Source organism: Montipora foliosa, chromosome 4 (genome assembly GCF_036669935.1).
Source record: "Montipora foliosa isolate CH-2021 chromosome 4, ASM3666993v2, whole genome shotgun sequence".
NCBI lineage: Eukaryota > Metazoa > Cnidaria > Anthozoa > Scleractinia > Acroporidae > Montipora > Montipora foliosa.
In genome coordinates, this window is record NC_090872.1 from 18,895,601 (window position 1) to 18,920,079 (window position 24,479).

Genomic DNA, 24,479 nt, shown 5'->3' on the forward strand with positions numbered 1-24,479 from the left:
AAACGATTCTCGGGATTGGTTCAAAGAACAAATGAACAAATGACCACCACTGGCTTCTCTGTCTGTCTTATGTCGATTTCAGGCTATTCCACCGAGAAGAGAATTCTTCAAAAGAAACTCGAATCGGCTTAAAAACCGCACTTGATCAAGATAATAATTGACTCGTAAATTTAAATACTCTTGAACCTGTAATGACATAAGGGTTAGCAAGCAGAGGAAATCATGTTGTCGGGGCGGAGTTTGGGTCGACACCTCAAGCCCAGTCTCCCCTATTTCCCCATGACTCGTGATAAAAAATCACTGTTGAGAGGGTTGAGAGGAATACGATCCTCAACAAAATGGCTGAACAGGAGCTAACTGTTGTCGAACCGCCAAAGAAGCAAACTAGAAGTACCTCTGGTGTGAAAAACTTTCTTGCCGGTGGTTTTGGCGGAATATGTTGCGTGGTGTCAGGCCATCCACTGGATACAATTAAGGTAAGCTTACCCTTGAGCAGAATATGAGAAAGGTTTTAGTGACCGGTGTTTTGTCTGAAGGAAGTTTGCCGGCCACCTGTTAAAACTTGTAACTTTATCATTAATTTGGTCTCTCATGTATTAGTCTAGGTAATTAAATAACTTGCGTAAAAGATGTTTGCCAGGATAGATGAAGTTGAAGGTACAAAGTCCATTTCACAGTCGACTTGATGAGACGTTTCAATAGCTAAGTTATCTCCTTAATTAAAGCTAATTTGTTGCATAATCGCGAATTTTAATTTTTGGGTATTGGAGATAAGCTTTATCCGGTAGGGAAAATAAACATCATTCTATTCTACAAAATCAGTGAAAGTCAGAAGTTTGCATTTTAATTAGCCGTCCCAGACACCAAGAAGACCATTACAGGTGTACCGGTATTTGTGCTGTCAACTGAAGTAACAATCGCTTCTAGTAAGTGCAAAGGGAAAAGTGTCTGATATTGTCTCTTTCGTTTTGCTTCTATTTTTAAAGCTTTCTTTTTTTTACAGCTTTCTTTCTTGTTTTTTTTTTTTTTTGTTTTGTTTTCTTTCTCTTTGAGAAAAAGCTCTGCCAGCAATAAAATAAAATGATTCCTCTCCCTGATGAGTGTTGCTTTATTACTGTAGAAATGACTACTCGTGTAAGGCACAGAGTTCGTAGTGTTCTGGTCTGTCCTTGTAAATGGCACGCTGTATTGGAGCTCTGCTCTGTTCTGTAACTCACAACCTGGATTGTGAAAGTTAAATTCACTATGACGCTTATTTTTTCCCTGTTTTTTTAACTTTTGGTTTAACCATTCACACCTTAAATGCCAGATGCCCCCGTTGACAAGTAAAAAGGTCTGGCGTTAGACAGAGTAAAATCTACATGTATTTAGTGTCATTCTCAGAGGTCAAGGGGTTAAATATCTATAGTGTCTAGAGTGACTGGTACTTCAAAAATTTTACCGTCATAATGTATCGATCCACCCATTTTAGTGAGCCTTTGATTAATTGGCCGAGGCCATTTGGGTCCTGGTAACTAATGACATCAAAGAAGTCAAGAATGTAATTCCATTCTGAATCGTAAGAACATTCATTAGCAACCAAAAGACAGTAACTATCATCCTACATTTCTTTAAAGACTTAACAAAGAGCTCTAGATTTTCATCAAGACTTCTTACATTTTTGCTCATTTCTTTCTGAAGAGATGCCAGCAAGTTACTTCTTTGACGTCAATAATTACCAGGACCCAACTGGGTCAGCCAAAATTTATTGTATATACATGTAATGTAAATCAAAGCCCTGCTAAAATGTATGGATATACTCTAAGGAGAAAAATGTTTTGAATTACTACACTCCAGACACTATAGATATTTAAACGAAAAGTTAAAAAACTGCAAAAAATAAGCGTTCAGGTATAGGGACTTTAACCCATTGACTCCCAGGGGATCCCCATTGATGAGTAAGATCATCTGGTGTTAGAGTAAAATATTAAGTCTGGCCGGTTCAGACCAGCTTGGGAATGGAAGGGTTAAACTAAAACAAATGAGTTTGTGATTGACTAAATGGTACCCCAGGGGTTTCAAATGAATAAAATTTGAGATTGGCGGCTGGCTTGAGTAAAGTAACGGACTCTATCAAGAAGGAGCCTAACAGCCCCTTTCTCTGGGGGTGTCTGACTTTTCACACTATTTTACACAGAATTCTCCCAAACAAGACATTTCAAGTGCAAAATTGCTAATAATGTTTTGACGACTTCGTGTTGTCCAAATGAGTTTAAATCTTATGTTTGAAAGAACCTCCTGCCTTTAATTTAATTATTTTTTTTTATTTGAGGGGGGGGGGGGGAGTAGATGTAGCTAACACCTTTCATTGGCTGTCGGTTCTAATAGGGATCTTAATCAATGACAACCAGAACGGCAACAAGAATGTCATCTCAAAACATTAAATTCCTGTTAATTGCAATCACTTCAAGACGATTCCAAGCTTTTTAACATGACAGTGGTGTAGCAGTCCCTCACAAATGAAACCGATGTGAATCACACTTAATTTAGGGGAGAAAATGAAAATTTATCTCTAAGTGCACATGTCCTCCATAAAACCTCAAATTTGGCCATTTCACATTGTTGTTTTGCTGATGACTGCAAAGAAATGGACAAAAATGAAAAGCACATGTGTTGAGCGTGCAAAGCTATTGTTTTTGCCCACTAAATGACATGCCATTGTCATTGCTTTAAAAGCTCCCCAATAATAAGAACTGACAGCTGACGAAACTGTATCCTGGATGCGAGAGGTTCTTTCTCTCTTAGGGAGACGGACTAGTGCGTCGTGAAGCAGCAAGAAAAGCTTTTTCTTGCCACTTTGCAACTCACTATTCCGTTTCTCTAAGAGAGAAAAAACCTCTGGGGTCCAGGGTAATGAAACCACTGGTACCCAGTTGCAGTTTATCCAATCTACACCACGTAGGAAGTCACTAATCATGGAGAACTGACATGTCAGGAAGTAGTAATAGCATCAAAGATTCATGATACTCATTTTGGAGCAGAGGTTTTGCTCACAAGGAAAATAGCAGTATAGTGGAAAGGTTCATTTGTTTATCAAACTTTTCATTTTGATCATGTTTCTGTGTTCCTTCAGATCTCAGATCAACTTTTGGTGGCTTGTATTCCAAGGATATGCCCACCAAATGGTGCTTGGGAAACTACCACATTAATTTTGGTCTACGTACATTTTGCATACATTGAGTATTTTTTCAATGCCAACAGCATTAAAGTGATATGAGATGGGGTTTACAGTAAACTGTTTTTATCTGAGAAGACCACATTGTTTTTCTATGTTTCAGTCAATGCAAGGCATAACATTCTTATCAGTTGTTTTCTAGCTTATTAGTTCTGGTCTGTTTGTGGCAGGTTCGCCTTCAAACAATGCCAGCCCCTGAGCCTGGGCAGAAGCCAATGTTTACTGGAACTCTTGATTGTGCCATGAAAACTATTAGAAAAGAGGTGAGATTTCTGATGAGCAGAATGTGTAATAGTATTAAACTGGACGTAGAACCCCTGTAAACACCCTCACTAGCAAGCATGAATGAAGGCTAAGGCAGGAAACAGTGCACATGCATTGGTTTTTGCTGATCAACAATCTGTTTGTTGGCTGACTAGATTTTCACAGATCCATTCAGGCTTGTTACTATAGCTAACTTAAGTTTGGAAAATTAGTACTTTGTAGTGTCAGATAATATTCGGTGAGACTTGTGCAACATCTCTGGGATTAATTCATCTCTGGGATTGTTTCATTCCTCACAGGAACATTAGAACCCACAAATGACCAGCTCCCAACGTCAGTGGCTTCATAGCTCAGTTGGTTAGAGCATCGCACCGGTATTGCGAGGTCACAGGTTCAAACTCCGTTGAAGTCCTGAACTTTTCAGGCTTCTTTACGCAATTACAAAATTACGTTAATAAACAGTTACTGCGAGGATCATAGCTTCACTTGATTTCATATCTGCAGTTCATATATGATCGATTTCATATATCATTTCATCGTTGATCTCTGGGATACTTGTAGTTATCTTCCATCTACATCAGATGTTGGATTTGGTAAAGCTACAATGATAATTTAGCTAGATGTACTGTAATTGCAAACTTGTACATTTTGTTAGAAGGGTTATTCATTGTTTTTCTTCATGTTGATGAAAGTGTGTCTTGGAAACCATACATATGTAAAATAGTCAGCAAAATCTCAAGATCCTTACTACTTAAATTCGTAGGTCAGGTTTGTTCCTTTTTAAATTGTGTCTACGTACTTCTGGATGGTCCGTTGAGTGTACGGCAAAAGTAGCTGTTGCCATCTCACAACTACCAACAAGCTCAACAATAATATAATTGCAGAGAAACATAGCAGCAGCAAGCAACACTTTCATTGTTCCCCCCACCACCACTGTCTGCCCTTCTGGACTCTCCTTCTTGGTAGGCGTTGGCAGGGGAGAGCGACCACTGTAGTCATGCTCAGTGAGAATCAGATCAGTTATCTCTTTTGTCAGAACCATGGACTGATAACAGGGGACGAGGTTTGACTGGCCACAACAAGTGACCCAAGTACCAAGCTATCCCCAGCTCAGTGTGTCTGGCCAACACACTTTACAACCCACCTGGCGTCATACTACCCCCGGGGCTTGAGACAGCCGATAGTTCCTCTATCCTGTCCAACATTCCCCATTGAGGCAATGCTGTGAGCCCTGCAACCTCCACTGCCTCCAAGAAACTACCGTTATCCTTAGCCATACAGAGTCTATTGAATTTTAACAAAAGGAATTCCAAAGAATTCTGAACTACTGACACTTGTTTTGATTACTAGTACTGTAAATGTTATACTAGGTTTTGTTGCTTTTTGCCATGATTTTATCTGTCTTTACTGTTATGGGGAGGAATATTGGATATTGTTTATATTGGAAACCTGTTCTGATTCACTGTGCTCAGTAATGTACATAAACATTTTATATATTATAGTTAATAAATGATTGTCTAAATGACAGAGTTCACCATTTCCCATGAAAGTACAATTTTTGTTATTTCAGGGATTTGTGGGCCTGTATAAAGGAATGGCAGCTCCTGTAGTTGGTGTTGCACCAATATTTGCAATCTGTTTCTGGGGATTCAACATGGGCAAAAAACTGCAACTCAAAAATCCATCTGATGATCCAACGTAAGAGCCAATGTTATAATTACCTGAGGTCAACGGTGATTACAAGCTGTTTGTTGGTAGCAAGCTACAACGAGTTGCAAAATTGTTGAGACACTTTCATTAAAAAACACCTTTTCTAGCGTCCAATACCAGCTGTATCTAGAATTTAAACCTTTCCCACTTCCCTTCCCCTCTCCCCCTTTCAATGTTGACTGTTTAAGTTTGCAAAAAAAATTTTTGTCTTGCTAGCAACACTGATAAGGGGGGGAGGGGGGCTTCAGATGATAGGTAAATTAATAACGCCCCAAGAAGGAGAAGTGTCTCCACTATTTTTGCAACTCGTTGTAGCAAGATTTTAATCTAAGCAGCATGCTGGTTGTCAGTCACCTTAAACCTTGTTGGATGATTTTCGTCGGGAAATTGTGCACTGCATGACAACAGAACATTTTGTAATACATGACTCTTTTTATCATACTTAAGACATGAACATTTGTGTTTCTTTGTTTCATTTCATTATGATTGTCAATCCTTTGTAATAAGATAAGTGGGAGAAGAATGATCAAGTTGTAGCATGGAAAGGATAGTGAACAATCATGTGTGTGATTTAATCAGGAATATCAAACAAGCAGACTGATCTTTGTGTTATTCCCAACAGTGTTTTTAACTGTCAAACGACTCTTTGAAGGAGCCTGAAAACAAGTGATTCAGTACTAGTAGTTATTTTACTTGTTTGATTCCTGCTGGAGCAATTGTTTATTCAAGTTTGTTGTTTGCTTTTGTTGTATGCTGCATTATAATTACAGACAAGTTCATCTCTTCATGATCTGAGTTAGGATTAGTTTTATGCACATCAAGTCGCTTTCATCTCTCCTGTATGTCATATTCTTATTACAAGGGCTGTATAAAGTTATCTTTTTTTTTTCAGTCATTTTGATTCCTTGAAAACAAATTGGTACCCTATATTTTAACAGCTACTTACAGATATTGACGTCAGGGTTTTTTGCTGGAGTTTGCACAACAGTAATTATGGCTCCTGGAGAAAGAATAAAGTGCATTTTGCAGGTACAGTGTAAAATAATCAAGATTAGTAATTTCAGCAAGTTTTGCTCATAACTAATCAGTATAAAGTTCTCTGTGGAGTACTTGCTTTTCATTTCCTTTGTGTTTTCCAGTCACTGTGATCAATTTTGGTCATTTGATAATTGAAAAGTTAGGATTGTCAGGATAGAAGATCCTGACCTCTGCCTGTGCATAACCAACCAGATCGTCAATCTCACTTGGAGAAAATTAACATAGTTTATTATTTTTAAGATCCAACAAGCATCTGGTGCTGAGAAAAAATATGCTGGCCCAGCAGATGTTGTGAAAAAGATTTACAAAGAAAATGGAATTCGTGGAGTGTACAAAGGAACATGTGCTACCTTACTGAGAGGCAAGTATTAATCAAGTGTGTTTATTTCGCACAGATGTAAATTGGAGCTAACCAGTTTTTTTGCCTCCTCTGTGGAAATGTTTTTAACAGATGTTCCTGCCAGTGGAATGTACTTTGTTTCTTATGAATTTCTTCTCAATGCTCTTACTCCCACTGGAAAAACGTAAGTACATGTTAAACCTGCATATACGGTGTTGCAAAGGTTGGTAATGACTCTTTTTTTCTTTTCTTGTGTAGCATTCATTTAATGGTCATTCATTTAACCCATTGACTCCTGAGGGTTTCCCATCTTCGAGTAGAATTGTCTGGCGTTAGACAGAGTAAAATACTAAGTATGGCCGGTGTAGGGGTGAAAGGTTTAGGAATAAGAATGTCATTAAAATAATGATATTAACCCATGGACTCCAGGGGGTAAGACTTAAGGACGGTGCCTACTATTGTTATTGCACATACGTTGTGCGCATCTAGAGATACTCGGATTTCCTATCGGTGACGCTTAGTAATACAGGGATGTTTTTGCGCGGTTTAAAACTGTCCGGGAAAGTAGATCTTAGTAAGTACTCTTTGTATCCAAAAAGAAAATTGGGGGTAACCATGCATTTTTGAGAGATAATTAAGCTTCAATTTGAGAAAGAACGCCATAGATTGCTTTGTATTTTAAAGCTTTTTAAAATATTATTCATGAATTATCTTTTAAAAATGCGTGGTTACCCCCAATTTTCTTTTTGGATTTCAATAGCACTTGTTAAGATCTATATTTCCGGCATAATCACACACCGGGGCAAAAATATCTTTAATTAGTAGGCACCGTCCTTAACAGACTTGCCTTTGTCTAACGCCAGACGATTTACTTGTCAACTTGGGTCATCCTAGGGCATTTGAGGTGTCAGTGGGTCCCCTCCATTAAGTTGCATTTGTAGTACTGTAGTAATAGTTCTGGTAGAAGTAAAGTTTGCCAGACGAATCTAATAGCTTTAAAAACTGAATTTTACATGTAGTTGAATTTAAGTTAAATTCTTCATCTAAAACAAGGCACAATAATAATTATTAATAAAAAAGATATTGCATTTTACCATCCGATTTTCCTTTCTATGCAGTCTAAATATTTTTCTTTACTTAATTGTTTAATTTGGTTGGCAGGCGAAGAGATGTTGGACCTTTGAGTATTCTTTGTGCTGGAGGTAATTAGTGATTCCTTGTTAACCCTTTGACGTCCAAATCGGCTTAAACCGGCCAGACACCAGAGTATTTTACTCTGTCTAACGCCAGACGATTTTACTCATCAATGGGGAACCCCAGGGAGTCAATGGGTTAAACTTTCGTTCTTGAACAGTCATATGGCAGTTCACATGCTAGCCAACATGTATGTGGCATTTGGTTACTAGGGAGCTTAAGCACGCGCGTTTTTGAGACGCAGACGGCAACCGGAAGAGAACATTTTGTGTGCCAGGGCAGTGGTGTCTCCTAGATTTTTACACTAATCATTTCTAATGGAGAAAAGATACTTAGCAATGTAAATGTGGTTGTGTAAAGACAAGTTAAAAGAGAAAACAGCTCACTTCCGGTTTACCGTCCGCGCCTCAAAAACGCGTGTGCTTAAGCTCCCTACTATTTTGGTTGTTGCCCAACGTTTCAATTGGAAATATTTCTGTCAAACAGGCTAAGTACTTGCAAGGCTTGCCAACTTACAGCTTAAAGTTGTTCCTGTTTGATTGTAGGTGTAGCGGGTATGATGAACTGGTCTGTTGCCATAGCACCTGATGTTCTGAAGTCACGCTTGCAAACTGGTACTTTTGAATTCTTTGATCTTTGCATCTCGGTAGTTTAAGATAAAATTATTTCAAACAATTTTTGGTGTTTTTTTTAAGAAGCAATTTGGAAGTTAAAAATTTTTACTTCGCTATTTTTGCATCATTGAAGGGGGTATAGTTTATTGGAATGCACTTTTGCCCCAGGAAGTAGGATTCAGCTTGCACGATAATGATGACAACAAAGTGAAACTTCCTCGTTCTTTGTGTTCTCTGTGTGGGAGGTTTTATGAAACAATAATGCTTCATTTCTTTGGCTCTGTGTTTATTGAAGTGCATTTGGAAATCTATCAATTTTTGCGAGAAAATTCATATGCAGTGTTACTACAAAACAATAATATTGCTTTCTGTATTTTGGCAGCGCATGTATTAGTATTTGTTTGATCATTGAACATTTGAGTGACAAAAAGGCCAGTGTAACTAAGAGAAGTACAATCGTCTGGCTGAATGTAGTCCTACACTCACCTGGACGATCGTAACTTAAATGTAAATTTGTTATGTTATGACTCCTAGATTCAAACCATTTACAAAAAGGCCAATGTTTATATAGGGAATAGGCTTTCCAGTGTAGTAGTCGATGTGTCATTCATGGCCCTGCGGCATAGAGCGGTTTTCAGATGAGTGTCGTAAAACCAAACCCAAAGTAATTACTTTGGCCAATTAAAAAGGACGGAGACAATCCACTAAACCAATCAAACCTCGAAGTAATTACACGTAGCCGACACAAAGCGCGGGAAAATGTGCACGCGCGAGCCACGATTGGTTTTGGTTTCACTTCTGACTGGTTGAAAAAGAGGCGCGAGAACTTTAAACCAATCTCTGAGTGAACTAATGCAAAACCAAAGTAATTCACTAATCACTTCCGACACACAATTGAAAACCGCTCTATATACATTTCTTTCTTGTTGATTTTTGTTGCTTTGGTCTCCTCTTTGAAAAAAAAAATGCTTATACAAAGTATTAATTATATGTATCATTTCTAATCTGTAGCTCCTGAAGGTTCTTATCCTAATGGAGTCCGAGATGTGTTCAAACATATGGTAAGCTTTATTGGCGAACAACTTAGGGTCTTTCTGCCTTTTTTTTCTTTGTTGACGTCCATATATAGAGGGTGATTATGACCGTGATCACAATAATTATTAAGCTGTAAAGTTTTAAACTAGAATCCGTCGAGTTTCGTCAAAGCGGAGGCTGTCTCATAGGCGTGTATTTTCTGGGATGTTTGCAAGTGTGTTGGGTTAGGGTAATATTTCATTGGCCGTAGTAATGCGATGAAGCACGAAAGTAAAACGGGAAAAAGAGAATTGGGATCACTCGCAAAAAACGTGGCGCGTTTTTTGAGGAAAGCGGTCAGTCAGACTACACAAATCTTTCTTACTCTTTTCAATGTGAAGAAAAATTTGTGCGATAAACTGAAGTCAACGGTGCTCCTCGACTTGTTAGATGATTCTCGTTCAATTGTTCTCTCTTTAGATGCGTGAAGAGGGCGCAGGTGCTTTGTTTAAAGGCTTGACGCCAGTCATGCTTAGAGCTTTCCCAGCAAATGCGGTAAGTTTTCGGTTGGTTAAGTTTAGCCGCTTGAAAGCAGGGAGTTCACCAGACGCGGAACGCGCTCCTACATCATCGCTTGGAAATCAAGACACAGTAAACACTCCGGCACATATAAGAAAGTAGATTTTTCCAAGTTAGGTTAAATTGGTACAGTAGTTTTAGGCTATCTAGGTTCTTAAATTGGTTCTTCTTTCCACAAAAGATATCTCTACTCTATGATATGGTATGACTGATTTAATCTGATGAGGACACTGATACATTTTTACTTCATAACCATGAAAAACAAGTTTTGAACAAGATCTGTGCAGTCTAAAGTGCAATTTTTTCCAGTCGCCTGGTTCTTATGTAAAGGGGCTCTAAAATCAAATATTTGGCTTAAAAGGTTCCTTAAATTCTGGGTTCTTATATGCGGGTGTTTACTGTATTGGAGAGATTTAGCGTCGCGTTTCCGTGAACGTGAACGTGAACGTGAACGTCAAACGTGGAGCGGCAGGTTGCTACTTGTCAGGAAAGCAAGAAACTTCTCTTCTCCAACTTCTCTCTCTCTCCCTTGAGAAAGAGCTCGACATCTGTAGCTATAACGGACAAAAAATGAGACACAAATCAAACTAGTTTTTTCCTGTTTTGGACAAAGCGCAAATTTCATCCTGCCGTTTGCCGTAAGCGCGATGAGAAATTCCTCTATTAAGATGACCTTGTGTTTTTAGTAGTTATCACTAGCAGTAACTGAATTCTTCGTTTTTCTTCACAGGCCTGCTTCCTCGGATTTGAATTAGCCATGAAATTCTTCGACTGGATCGCACCAAACTGGTGACCTGGATTTAAAATGAGGCGTTGGAACACCTCTCTTATTGTTTACTCCGGAATCATGTGCTGCCGACAGTTGGAGGGCAAAACATGACATTTCTCTCCAACCAAATTTTACTTTACACAGTAAAACGTTTTCGCAAATCATTTATTTCACAAAAAAGGGCCAATGAAAGGATATCTCCTTTAGGAACAAATTGATCTACCTGGTAAATTATAAAACATGACAAGTTTTCCGCCATTGTAATGTGCAAGTTTCACTTTTCTTAGGAAGTATTTATTCCTTTGTGATTGGCTAATAATTTTTTCACCAAGTTTCTGTTCCCTCAAACAATTATAGAAGGACTTTAGAGACTTGAGAGACAAATCTGCTTCATATTAGTCATTCAACCCATGACGTTTAAAGAGAATTATCTAATGGGAAATAAAAGTGAGTATTGGATGTACGGAGCTGGATCCCACGACTGATTATTTGTTTTTTAACAGGTGGTTTTTACGTTACGCATCACCGCTTTATCAGATGATGCTGGAAAAAGGTCTCTCGTTTCCTTCGAATGAATGAAGGGGGTAGTTTCTAAAGAAACTGTGGTGCTGCGTCGGTGGGGAAGTAGTAGACAAAAATTTGGTTTTATCAACGGAGTTGATAATGTAAATTGGCCACCTTAGCTTTTACTATCTCTGTACGGTGGCCAATTTACATTATCAACTCCGTTGATAAAACCAAATTTTTGCACTCTCATTACCTTCGTTTGTTAGTCCACTAGCATTTGTACATTACACCGTAATGTACAGTGATTTTTATCTCTTTCGCTGGAGATATGTTGCGAACCGCTTAACGTTACGTCTGGCCGCCATAGTTACGCCGTAGTTACGTTCATAGTTACGCCATAGTTACGTTTGGACGTCACAAACAGTAGATATCTCTCATTAGCTCGTTTTGTTCGTACACCAGCATTTCGGTACGTTACCTCATTGTTACGTGTCTCTAACGCTTGGTGCTGGAACCTTCACTATTTGTTAATTTCAGAGTAATGGTTAATGAGGCTTGACATAGTCCACGTTGCCCTCTTTTCCTTCATAATCTCAGTGTATCGCAATATTTATGACTCCTTAATTAAATTTGGTGGATTTTCTGCGCAGCAAAATGCAAGTCGCAATTTGATTCGATTAAGTCAAACTCTCCAGTAAGCAGCTAGTATTATCTTGTTCTTGTGAGTAAAATTTTTCATTAACTGGTTTTTGTTTACCGCGTACAATATTCTCGTGAAATCGTTCTCTATATAATTTCTGTTGTTGCTTACTTCTCTCAATCACATTTACTAAAGCATCGTACGCAAAGTCAAACGGACAATGTTGTATTTCTTGTTTATCGAGGATGGTCGAAATGTTGTCCATAGCGTGAGATATAAGGCCCTTGGAGACGATGGGTGGTAAAGAATGTACCCCACTGCTCTTATACTCCGTATTGTTGCCAGGAGATGACAAGCTGGTTGCTTCAAATAACTTCCTCCCTTTTGGTTTTCTAATCTTCGTTGTTTCGCTGTCATCCTTTGAGGTATTTTTGCCAATCCCTCGCACATCAAGCTCAATTTTAGCTCTTTGGCACTTTCCTTTTTCGTCTGTCCCTTCATAGAAGTGTATCTTTGGTAGAAAGAAGGGGGAACGTTTCGCCTTGTTCTTGTGTATGTTTTGAGCTTGTCGTCTCTTTATCGTTGTTTGATCTTGATATGACACGTTGTAAATGCTTAGTCTTTCCATAAATGGTCACCGATGGTACGCAAAACATTTAGTTCGTAAGTCTTATCCGACCTTGCGAAGTGTACTAACCAAAACTCTTCTTGGAACCAGACCAACTTTACTTCACAAACGTTTGAACTGATTAAACACTTGGCCGGCGTAATGACATTGACACAAAGATTAACGATATCGTGCATGACATCCACTGATAAAACATTCATTAACTGGACTAAATTTGACTTTTTTAACTGTGACGATACATAGAACGAAGTTATTATGAGTTTAAACTAAGAATACTCATCATCTCAGGGCTTATTAAACAGCCTTAACTTCGCCTGGGCATCTCTCTCTTCGGTGCTTCAAAGAATAATCGTTATGATAGTGTTTATACTTTGTAATCCATCACAAAAGAAAAGGTAAATAAACTACTCCTAAAGAGAGTGGTTTTCAATTCATTAACCAATGTAATTATTCAGACCCGTCGACTTTTCCCGGCAAACCCTCGCAATCAACCAATCCGAATCCGAAGAAATCCCTTTTTGTCGCGATTGATATTTATTTGGCTTTCTATTGGCTGATAACGTTGCGCGAGATTTTTACGGCCGGTACACACGAGGGAGCTTGCTCCTAAAACACGCTTCCGAGACACGCTCCCGGGTAAGTACCTCAACCAGTACACACGAAGGACACGACGAGGGAGATGAATGATGAAACAACTCGATTGGGGCATGGGAACTGTTGTGGATGAAAAAATAAGCCAATTTGATCGGCCAGCTGGAGACACGTCATGTCATGGCAAGCAAATTTCAGTACACACCAGGGAGCTTGCTCCTGAAACAGACTCGTGCAACAGATTTGCCCCTGGAGCTTGCTCCCTCATATCAAACCAGTTTGATATGAGGGAGCAAAACTCGGGAGCAAAAGTTTTGTTGCGCAACATATTCCTTCGCTAGAAAAGTTGGTGCAGACGAGGGAGCTTTGCTCCGGGAGCGTGTTGCAGGAGCGTGCTGCGGGAGCAAGCTCCCTCGTGTGTACCGACCTTTAAGCTAATCATCATACCCGAAGCGTTTGCGTGTTGCTCGACGCGTGGTTGAAAGCCACTAACAGCAAGCAATTTTCGCTATAAATTATCAATTTTACGACTCGCCATTTAAGCACCCGTTGAAAGCGTCCACTGATATTGTGTCTGACATATTTTTCTTTGAAAGTTTTAAAACTAAAAGAACAATAGGCAATTGCGTGGTCGAACTAACTGCATTGATAGGAAAAATCTTCAGGACGTCATAAACGATGAGCTACGAGTTGGAGATGATATGCCCCACTGGTGTTCTTTGGGTCCAACTCGTTTACTCCCGCTGGCTGGATATCAGAATTTGTTCGCAGTTGGTCGGAATTCAACATCAAGAGTACTTGGCAAATAAGCATCACAGAATTGATTCGTGCCACTTCAGAATTTTCACAATATTATTTTCTTCCAGATTATTTAAAGGAAATGTTATATAAACTCTGACTTACATCGTTGTTAAGCGCACTTTTAATGCAAACAAAGAACTTTACGTTTACATATTTTCAGCGTTACGAAAAAGAGCATTGTCTTTCCGAATCTTTTAAAGTGGCTACTATGACCAAAATATCAATTTTTTTTCTTTTGGATTTCAAAACGATGTTAGCTTAACAGTAAGTGACCCAAGTTTTAACCCTTGATTTATAAAAAAGACCTGTTTATTTTAACTGTAATTTTCCTACTTGATGGCCTGCCATTAGTAACTTTAAAATCTTGAGAGAGCTGGATCGAGGAGAAAATGACGTCAAAGAATCAATAGTTTTCGAATGCAATGCGTGTGAACTCGGCTGAATTAATAAGCAGCACGGGAGTTCGGGTTTTCAGAGTTTTAAACTCGTTTTTTGCATGTATAATAAGCTGCGTTTTTTTAAGGTAGTGAGCAATGAGGTCACCTTCCCTAGATCCAACCCTCTGAAGTCGAATCGGTCAGTTTGGCCCGGAACGTGAGTAATGGCGGACCATGAAATCCCAGCAGAACTCACACTTAAAGTAAACAGCCTTTGCATAAAAATCAAAGCTCAAAATTTTGCCAGTCAAGTGTTAAGCAATCACACTTTCAAAATCTGAAGAAAAAAAGGGAAGTAATTTTTTGATCACGGTAGCACTTTAAGAAAATTTCGATCTCCCATTTACTAACACTGGTAAAAACGGCATTTTCTTCCGCGAGTAATCCCGTTCAAATGATTTGTTATGAAAGCGTACTTTTCGTTTATGACCGTGAGAACCTCTTCTCTTTGAACGTCTCTTAGCAAACGTAAGTGTCCTGTTTTCATTTTTACCTATCCTGGGTAGCTTGTTTTCTTTTCTTTGGTGTGTCATGGTGTCACAGTGGAATCCACTTTTGACCGACTTAGTCGGCACCACGGAACTCTTTTCCTTAATTTTGGGTAGTATGAGCTTAGTTTGAAATGAGGGTCTCTCTTTCTCGAGTATCAACGTTTTGATTACGTAGCAGTTTGGTAATTCACTATCCTCAGCTTTCACTCTTCTATCAAGGTCCTCCGATTCAGTGTGTGAGTTCAAAGTTTGATTGCATTCCGTCACTTCGCTGTTGCTTGATTTCAAAATCCCTTTTATTTTTTGTCCTTTTTTTGCCCTACATCCTTTTCTCTGCCGGTTCATTTCATCCAAATCATAAATTCCTGCAAAGGATAAACTTAAAGCCAACCTTTTTTGAAACTCCGATGTCACAGCAATTTTTGTATGGTTCAGCAATGAATGCTTCATCGCTCGCCTTTCATTTCCAAAGGTCACTGACTGCTTTCCGTTGAGTGTCTTTTCTGTCAAAGGCGGTAATGAAGATTTATCATCGGATCTTTTAATGTCAAGCTTCCTTTCACGATCTCGGTTTTTCTTCGAACCAAGCTCAGAACCCCTTTGATTTTTCTTCTTTTCTTCTCTGATCGAATTTCTTTCGTAAAAGCTGTAAGGATCAGCGCAAAATAGACGTACCATTTTAGCATTGTCGGTGAAACTAATGCTATTGTTATCTCCTGTTCCTTTTCGAGTAACTTTGTCTTCCTCGGTTAAACTCGTCTCCTTTCCATTTACTTTACAAGTCTTGTCTTTCAGCCTTTTTTGTTTTCTACCTTGATGCATGCTTCATAAGGACTGATGTTTCCCGAGTTGTCGGTTCAGTTGACATCAATTCCGAGTCACTGTTTCTTTAATTAATCTGATACTCGAAAGAGCACAGTCAATTAGTGGATGACGATGATGAGGTAATAACAGCTTAAGTAATGAACAGACCGGATTTCGATTTATATCAATTGATTACTTTAACTCTCTTTGTCCTTTGTCCTTTTTTCGCTCGAATGATTCTCGAATGATTTTCGCTTTTGTGACTCTGTGCATGTAACTCAACACCACAAAATGACCCTCTTGAGTTCAACACTTCAACTGGAAGCTGAGCTGTCTTTGCTTTAGTTGTGCAAACAAAGTCTAAAAGAGGAAACTAAGGTTAGTATTCGATTTCTTTTTTCCTTTCCTATTTTTCTTTATGTGGAAGTCAATCGAGCCGGTTCCTCGCCTGAGGGACACGTTGTAATGCGAATCAGGATATCAACGTTTCTCACTGATCTTGTAATGAGGTCGAGAGAAGGAACAACAGAGAAACAACACCTGAGTGCTTTAGTATTCATATGCAAATCACCATTCGAAGGGACTTCATGACTAATGGGTTAAGAGACGGCAACTTAGCAGAAGGTTTGGATGGCTTACTTAATGACAATGTTGTTTTCGCTTCCACAACATCAACAGTGAATCTTTAGTTGTTTGTTTAAGTGATCTGACAGTTTAAAATGCACTTGAACACTTAATTAATTCGATAGAAAAGAAAACAAAAAGGGTAAAAAAATGGTGGAGGTATAGAATCCTTGGCCCTCATTGGATATGGACTAATTAACAACCGCAAAATATTTGCTAATTGTTTTACATTTTACAACATTTTTGTACCTCAGTTTTGTTCCATAAGGCCATTTGTACACTTGCTTGAAGTTATTAGCATTGAGGCCTTGATCTTTTAGTCTTTGGTCACTATGTAGTGTATGCTATGTAGTGTTGCTACGTAGTGTCGGTGTGATGTTTTTAACGACTTTTACAGACATACCTAAATGTAGATGGAGATGCCTCATTATTGCGATTTTTATTATTTTTCTCATCTATCCGTAATGATTAGCCATATATTTGACTGGTCTAACAATCTTCAACGACTGATTTCAGTTTTTTTAAGCAATCGTAACCACTAACAGTGTTACCAATAAAGGATTATGCAATCGAAGATGGGAATTAATCAAACAGTTGAACAATGTGTGGCGTTCGTAATCTTCCGACAACAGGCGGAAAACCGACCTCTGGGCCTTGAATTTTAGATGAAGAGTGTATTCTCTTTGCACTGACAAATGAAGATGGAAGCAATCTTTCGTCATATATCTTACGACTGCCAGCAAAAGGCAAAGGTGGAGGTACCTTGCCAATATCTAAGGAAACTGAAGACATACAATAGCTTTTAATAAGTGGAAGCTCTAGATCTGTACGGAGATTCTGTTCAATGTTTCCGTTGGTCCTAGAACGTCTTTCAACATTACAAGGAGATGTTTTCTTGCCTAACCCCTTTTTATGTAAGGAGCTTGAAATTTGTCTCATGTTTTGTTCACTTTCAAAGATGCAATCTCTTCCGGCTTTGTCTTCTACCGGTTTCGGAGCCTTCCGCATTCTTGTCTCTTTCCCTGTCTGGAAGAAATGAATATCTTTTGCCCTGCAGTCTGTTTGACTTCTATCCTCAGTTTCCGTTTGATCGGCGCTGTTAAAGATATATCCTTTACCGAATTTTTCAACATCTTGAACATTCTCCCAATGCTGCGAAGTTGCTTTTTTTAATTCAATGCCAGTTTTTTCTTTACACAGCTCTCCCGTTTCTCTATCAAATTCTCTCCAATATTCCAATGGCTCCGAAAATTTAACCCTTCTCTTCTTTTCTCTGCGGTCTGTGTTCTCGTCCTCAATCGACATCGTGTGAATGATCTCTGATATAGAAACCCTGCTAATAACGTCCATCTTCAATATTGAAGAGTGTTGAAATGTCTGTCCGACTGGATACCAAAATTAGTTGCTTTTCGCGTACAAAACGTTTTCCAATTTCGGAACAGATATGACTTTTCATTTCTCTGATGCGAATAACATCGCAATATTTCACAGCCAAGGCTTATTAAGTTTGCAAGCTGTATTTGCTTGTATGTCGGCTACATCTCAAAATTGATGACGTATGTCATCTCATTCTGTGGTACTCGTTTCGGAACAAAAATAGATTCAATGTTAATTCCGCTGAAGTGAAATACCTAATTTCTTCGTGTTTATATGTATCTATGTCGTCAAGTTTGACTGATTTCACAGAACGCTGACACCTTCACGATACTGAGTCCCCAGCACGAACCGTGGAAAGTTATTTCCGTTGGCGGCTTTGCATTGAAAAGATATATTTTGTTTTTTAGCAGCTTGAAATTAGAGTTTGTTTTTCATTGTATTTCTTAAATGCAAAATACATTCATTATGCAGTTGAATATATGTTAATTTTGAGAAATTGCTTTTACTTAGCCTGGTACAACAATACTTCTGTTGTTGGTGGTGTGTAAAATAGATACGGCAGGTTGTTTCTTTCAATGTACCGGAGTTTCACGTAGTTTGGACGCAGTAACTAAAATCTACTGAATAAACATTTGCAACAGTACATAATCGATGTATCAGCTCTCCACATTTTCCGAGCATTCATGTTCGATTTAACATTTTCAAGTTAGATAGAATTCATAATTTGCAGCCATGTCAGAATTTTGAATGAATACTGACCAAACGTGGCCCGTGAAAGTCTAGGGGCAAAATCAATTTAATGGACTATCCATCAAGGTCAAGGCTTAATGCATTTTACTATAGCCTGCCCAATATTTATGGAAATACGAGGCGTTCATATGATCATGTTAAAATTCCCAGTTTGCCAGCTTGTGTGTCTTAATGACAATACGACTGTCATCTTGAAGTATCGCCGCTAAAAAAACAGGAAATTCAACGCGCTTTCGCCTTTTTTTAAAAATTCTGTTTCAAGCATGGATACATAAAGTTTACATTTGACAGAAATAATGTAGGAATAAAAAGGTTGGGGATAAATTAAAGTGAGAAAAAATAAAGTTGGCGGTCCGTGGTTATTGTGTGCTCTGACGGTTGCCAAGTCAACAAAAAAAGTGGCACTGACAAAGTAAAAAGTAGCGCAAGGAAATGATAGAAAAAAACCGTTTAACATCCTGGGTTACCCAACGCGCTTCTTTACAGTGTCTGTTTAGAACTTCCCTCCCAACCTACCGACGAGTTTAATTTTTTCTCCAAAAAAAGACAAAATAAACAAATCCCCACTGTACAAGGAAAGCGAACAGAACCTAAATTGGGCTTTGGCCAAGCGATTTTTTCATAAAGAACATTTGTCTATTACGTATACACGGGATTTTCCGGATAAAATGAAGTCTCTCGCGTGGTGTCGACATTCAAAACTGTCCCAAATTTTCCGTTTTTTCTTTATCAAGAGACAACGTTTTTTAAACTCTCCTCAGAGATTATCAACTCTTCATCTGTTCACCCTTTGAGGAAAAAATTACACAATTCCATCTTGACCAATTGCTTAGTCTATAATAAATAGCAAACGCCCTTATCAGCACGTCTTTTTTTAATACCAGTTATTTAACAATTATTCGCCTCAGGCTCAGTGATTATCGGTGAATATTCACCGAGACGAAGTCGAGGTGAATATTCACCGATAATCACTGAGCCTGAGGCGAATAATTGTTTTAGTATAAATACACAGGTGATTATTTCAAAAAAGAGAAAAAAAAAACATTTCAACGCGAAAATCATCTTCACTTAAGGTGGCAAAACGACTACTGGCAGCCATTTTGTCCGTCGAGGTGATTATCGGCTGATAATCCGAGATAGGGAGCCAATGAGAGCGCGCGATTTTGTATAATCTCCTGTGTATTTATACTAACTAAATTTATCATGATCTTGTCTTTTTGTGACTGGGATCCTAAGCTTACAAGCCATCAGAGTTTAGGTTTCTTCGCCATCAATTACAGTAAACACCCTCATGCAAGAACCTATATTTTTCGAAATTAGGCTAAATAGGTCTAAAATGGTCTTTACATTAGTTTTAGGTTATTTCTTAAATCGATCGGTTCTTATTTCCACTAAAGATATCTCTACTCTATGATATGGTATTACTGATTTCCTCTCATGAGGACGCTGATACCTTTATATTTCTTAACCATGAAAAATACGTTTTGAATAAGATCTGTGCAGTTTAAAAGGGCAATTTGTTCCAGTCGACTGAAATTTCAAGGTCATTTGGGGGTTTTAAAATGAATTTTTTGCGTAACAGGTTCTTAAATCCCAGGTTCTTATATGCGGGTGTTTACTGTACTTCATCTTCCTTGCAATTAATTACAGTAAGGTATATTTAATGGAATGGTAAAAGTCTGAAAATAGAAATGATTTTGTAATCACGGTTGAGTACTCGGCCCCACTCTCCTCCGACTAGTAACGTGGAATAACGGCTGGTGATGCCTAGTAACGTAAACTGACGAGTAGGAATAATTAATGGCTAGTAACGTGGAATAACGGGGAGTGATTTGGAGTAACGTTCAGTGGCGATTAGTAAAATAAAGTGACTAGTATTGATGAGTGGTGTTGCCAAATGATATTCACTGACATATTGGGTAAGGATTTTTAGTTTGGGTTTTCAATTCGTGTCCTTGAACTCGGAATTATAACCTGCTTACTCAACCCCACTCTCCCATCTGAGAAACAGGAAAAGAAAACTCGTGATATGTGATCAAAAAGCGTTGTAAACTGGACAAAACAAAAACAAAATCTTCTGTCAAATATGAATTAACCAATTAGAATAGAGAGGGACTGGGAAATGTACTGCATCAGAGGTTTGCTCTCTGTGGTTAGTTTCAAACTGTAGCCGAACTCATTACAAATTAAGCCGTTTTAAAGCCGTTTTACTTGGGATGAACAGTTCCATGTCAGTAATTTCCAGACCTCAAGCCTTATTTTAAAGTTTATAACTACAATGGAAACCCAGAAATAAGGTGAGACAATTCGTGAAACGTATACAGAAGTAACATTTGGAGACCACCACGAAGTTTTCTGAGCCCACGAGACTGAGCACCCCAGCAAACCATTGTTTTAACGAAACCTGATTCTGGTCATTGCTGTCTAAGGTCTTCCCATTTCGTGGCAATACCTTACAAGCTCAGTGTTAACCCGCTTTGGCAGATAAGACGGTCATGAAGGGGTAAAATGGGAACTGGGATTGACCTGATTTTTCGTTTGGAAAATGCATCTGATCACTGGGAAATGGGATTTTGTTACTGGGAATAGGATATTAAGAGTCCTTGGCGAATATGGGGTTTGCATTATCAGAGGTTCTCAGGTTGTCCGTATTAGTTCTGCTCAAAATTCCTGATATCAAATATTTCATGCGGTCTTCTTGCGCGTTCTTGGCCACTGCCATGTGAGAGTGAGTACCTTCCTGATGCTAAAAGACTTGTCTTGTTTTTGAACCTCAGAGCTCCCTACCTACAACATCCCTACATCTAATATGGCTTGACTAGCACGAATCGACTTCTCTAAACCCACTTCAACCAATCAGTGCAATCACTCGAAAAGAAGAAGAAGAAGAAGCTTAGAATTATTGGACAAGAGGCCATGGTAAATGTGTCAGGCACAGGAACTGGAACGTCCTTGAACGTACCCTACCAATTTGCAAGACCTTCGGCCAGGCGATTGTTGGGGGTCTAGTGAAGAGGGAGAAGACTCTGGGGAGGATACTGGTGAAGATACTTATGTTGATAATGATGATGACGACAGTGACTCCGAGTGACGAAGAGAAATTGGAGAATGCACCATTCAGAATTCTTTAATGTGCCAGGTGAAAGCAGGCCTTTTTCAGCGGACCGTTGGGTAAGCAATCTCATCCAGATACACTGTCTTTATTGTCTCCGTTCTCCAATAATCGCTTGTTTCGTTTTGAGACTTATCATTATTTGCTCCAAACAACATATCCGGCGATGCTCTAAAATTAAATTTTCCTTATCATAGATCCGGTTGGGATTTTAGTAGCAGGGACTGGGATTTCTAAGAAAACATGCCACTACTGGGATTTTGTCCAAATTTGGCCTGGGAAATGGGATTGACACCCCTCCGCCTCCCCCCCCCCCCCCCCCCCCCCTCCCTTCATAACCCTCAGATAAACAACACTCTGTTTAGGCAGACAATAACTGCTGATCTCTACTGATTAAATTTTTAGATGAGCTTGTTTAGCCTCTAGCGATTAGATCTAAGCGCCGACTCGGAATGGTTAGCTTTCATAAATTGTTCTGGTGACATATACACAAAACTAAGTTTCTCACCGTATTATCCATTCAAGTCACAACCCTTATTAAAAGCTATGGATCGTGTGCCAAGAAGCTATGTCGATCTCAGGGATTCGGCAAACGTAAAAACACCTTTACACCCGAGCTCTCAACTTCACGTGTATTATATAAATACTTTTGCTAAGGTCGCACGGTTGATGCAATGCTTGTAACGTAGCGCTCACTCTTGAGCACTCTTAGCTTTACATATTGTTTACTTACTTAAATTTGTGGATAATTTCCAGGGTTCCTATAATATTTCAGTCACCAAACTGCGAAATGGTTTCCTTGCAGTGCCAGAAACGTTCTGTCAAACCAGTGAGCTCATCAATATCTGAGTATGTTTGTAATGAAGATTCTTGATCTTTGCTTTTCTACGAGATGTTAACACACTTGTTTGTTTTGGCAAAACCCACTCGCGAACACACAACGAAAACTGTCAATCTCATTAAAGTCGTCAAATATCGTTATGTCCAATCAAGTTTATCGATTGGAATAAAAGAGTGGGCACTTAATTTGAAAAGAAGCGAAATGTGGTTGCTAATAACTCGGGGAAAATGGGTTTAGTTGCGACATCAACAAATGTCAAGTTGCTCAGTTAATTTTTAATACGTTTAGAGTATACGCGAAAACAAACACCATCTACCGTTTACACAAAAACGGTTAAGTCAAGACAAGCTGAGTTCTGGGCTTTGTTATGCCACTAAAAAATTCATAATCTTAAAGGACAAGAACTTCTTACTACAGGAGCAAAATGCCAGCAGCTAATTGTGGACAGAGGGCTTGATAATGATCGTTTCTAGTGTCAAAATGACATGGAAAAGTGTTAAAACAACGAGTTAACATCCAAGGACCCCTAATAAATCAAGCTGTAAACTGAAACATTCAAATCAAAGATAGGGGGTTATTTACACAAGGGGTAAACAACATCATACAAACGTTGCTCTGGAATTCAACTACCTTCTGTCGAAACAAGAAACGAGCTTATTTACGATGCACAATCGCGCAGTTACATGACTAAGTGAATTATTGATTCACGATTGTACATTGCGCAGTTCCAAATGGATTACATGCTAATTTCCGTTGTTCTTTTGTCTTGACGCCGTGATCCATGGAATTACAGATGATGAATACAAACGCCAAATCTTCCTTAAACATACTGCTGTTGTGAAGGCTGACCAGTTGCAAACACACGAGCACGTTTTCATTGCTTTTGAAAAAAGGTTACTCAGTACCAGCCGAGAATGACACAATTCGCAAGTTACATCGACAGGCAAAAATCTGGACCTGGTAGCTCTGAAAAGTCACAGAAAGTCCACTCGGCAAACTGGAAAGAAGAAATTCAACTCCAGAAAGCACTTGATTGCTTACGTAAACAAGAACAACAGAGAATTTCTAGAATTTCATCTGATCAACGGATTGTTGTGCATCGATTTCAACGCAAGCTTTCAGCAAGTGTGGACATCGCCAAAAAGCATGAAAAAGTCAAAGAGAGTTTGGATAAAAGTCACATACGAACGAAAGAGTTGAGAGAACTACAACGTAGAAACCCTGACAAGGATAGAATGTCTATAACACAGCTGCGTTGCTTAAGTGCAAGCCCAAAGCCTCCGCTGCCTAAATTCAGAAGAACGAAATCTTGTGAACCATTCGAAGAAAGTAACACAATGGTGTACTCTAACGAAATTTCTAATCAAGCTCCATTAGATTTAACGCCAAGGCCCATGACAGCGCTGGAGAAAAGAAACAAAATGTGGGAAAGACAGTTAAAAACCGTGACTCAAAGGTTCAATCGCGCTCGAAGCGCGCCAACCAAAACTAATCGCCTTCTCTCTGATTTCAGTTCGGGACAGGTTAAGGCTTCGCGCGAAAGAGAGTCTGTCCGAAGACAAAATAGAGCGGTCACAAACATAGAAGTAGATATAGAGTACTTCCGACGAATCAGAGAAAAAGAGCTCTGTATTCACCGGCAAGCTGTGAAAGCGTTCCTATCAAGTATTCAACCTCTAGAACTAGTTACTTGGACGCCTGGTTACTATAAGCCTTTGGAAAATAATAACGAAACAGAGAACGAAGCTCATGCCGACAAAATGATGAATTCGGAGGAATATCGCCAAGAAAGAACATATTCAGTCGCTTCATACTCTCAAGACACAAAAGATAAGACTGATTTAGGGAAAACAAGAACTAATAAATTACCGATTACTGCCTGGACCTAAAACTTGGGCGATACGAGTTGTTGAATTTTTTAGAAAAACCAGCTACTGAAATTAAAATGCAAATGAGTGTTATAATGTAGATATGTAAATACAAGGTGACTCTCTAATACATGTTTATTGTAAATAGTTCTCAAAGAAAAAAATATATGTGGTTTAATTTGCTCGTACTAGCAGTGGGTTCTCATGAAGCTTCGTTTCAAAAAGTTAAGTGTATTTTTTGGAATTCACAGTGACTCTATATGCAAAAAATA

General features: G+C 38.8%; 5 protein-coding genes across 5 annotated transcripts in view; 3 read left to right on the forward strand and 2 right to left on the reverse strand.

Moving 5' to 3' along the window:
• The first annotated feature begins 273 nt into the window (after nt 1–273).
• LOC138000165 (mitochondrial carnitine/acylcarnitine carrier protein-like) lies at nt 274–11,209 on the forward strand. The gene is made up of 11 exons (XM_068846373.1): nt 274–476; nt 3,385–3,477; nt 5,049–5,176; nt 6,127–6,217; nt 6,467–6,587; nt 6,678–6,750; nt 7,728–7,768; nt 8,306–8,374; nt 9,386–9,435; nt 9,869–9,943; nt 10,698–11,209. Exons 1-11 carry the CDS (start codon nt 339–341, stop codon nt 10,758–10,760), a joined length of 942 nt encoding a protein of 313 aa, XP_068702474.1. The 5' UTR covers nt 274–338; the 3' UTR covers nt 10,761–11,209.
• Nucleotides 11,210–14,011: 2,802 nt separating this feature from the next.
• On the reverse strand, nt 14,012–15,804 carry LOC138000164 (uncharacterized). The gene has a single exon (XM_068846372.1). The coding sequence runs from the start codon at nt 15,651–15,653 to the stop codon at nt 14,661–14,663; it is 993 nt and encodes a 330-aa protein (XP_068702473.1). The 5' UTR covers nt 15,654–15,804; the 3' UTR covers nt 14,012–14,660.
• An 833-nt stretch (nt 15,805–16,637) lies between these two features.
• Nucleotides 16,638–17,755, reverse strand: LOC138000166 (uncharacterized). The gene has a single exon (XM_068846374.1). The coding sequence runs from the start codon at nt 17,607–17,609 to the stop codon at nt 16,842–16,844; it is 768 nt and encodes a 255-aa protein (XP_068702475.1). The 5' UTR covers nt 17,610–17,755; the 3' UTR covers nt 16,638–16,841.
• A 3,676-nt stretch (nt 17,756–21,431) lies between these two features.
• Nucleotides 21,432–24,479, forward strand: part of LOC138000162 (tripartite motif-containing protein 2-like) — an 11,431-nt gene continuing 8,383 nt past the window's right edge. The window contains exon 1 of the mRNA XM_068846368.1: nt 21,432–21,557. The gene's annotated coding sequence lies outside the window, so the exon portion shown is untranslated. The remainder of the gene's footprint in view (nt 21,558–24,479) is intronic.
• The window catches only part of LOC137999062 (uncharacterized), a 2,368-nt gene continuing 622 nt past the window's right edge, over nt 22,734–24,479 (forward strand). The window contains exon 1 of the mRNA XM_068844889.1: nt 22,734–24,479. This exon is cut by the window's right edge and continues 622 nt beyond it. Within this exon, the coding sequence (XP_068700990.1) occupies nt 23,254–24,228 (975 nt within the window). The 5' untranslated portion in view covers nt 22,734–23,253 and the 3' untranslated portion in view covers nt 24,229–24,479.

Bases quoted from the DNA above. Each gene is read 5' to 3' on its own strand.
- LOC138000165 (XM_068846373.1), top strand. From the start codon at position 339: ATGGCTGAACAGGAGCTAACTGTTGTCGAACCGCCAAAGAAGCAAACT. The intron at 6,588-6,677 runs GCAAGTATTAAT...TGTTTTTAACAG, and splicing joins ATGTGCTACCTTACTGAGAG to ATGTTCCTGCCAGTGGAATG. The intron at 8,375-9,385 runs GTACTTTTGAAT...TCTAATCTGTAG, and splicing joins GAAGTCACGCTTGCAAACTG to CTCCTGAAGGTTCTTATCCT.
- LOC138000164 (XM_068846372.1), bottom strand. From the start codon at position 15,653: ATGCATCAAGGTAGAAAACAAAAAAGGCTGAAAGACAAGACTTGTAAA.
- LOC138000166 (XM_068846374.1), bottom strand. From the start codon at position 17,609: ATGGACGTTATTAGCAGGGTTTCTATATCAGAGATCATTCACACGATG.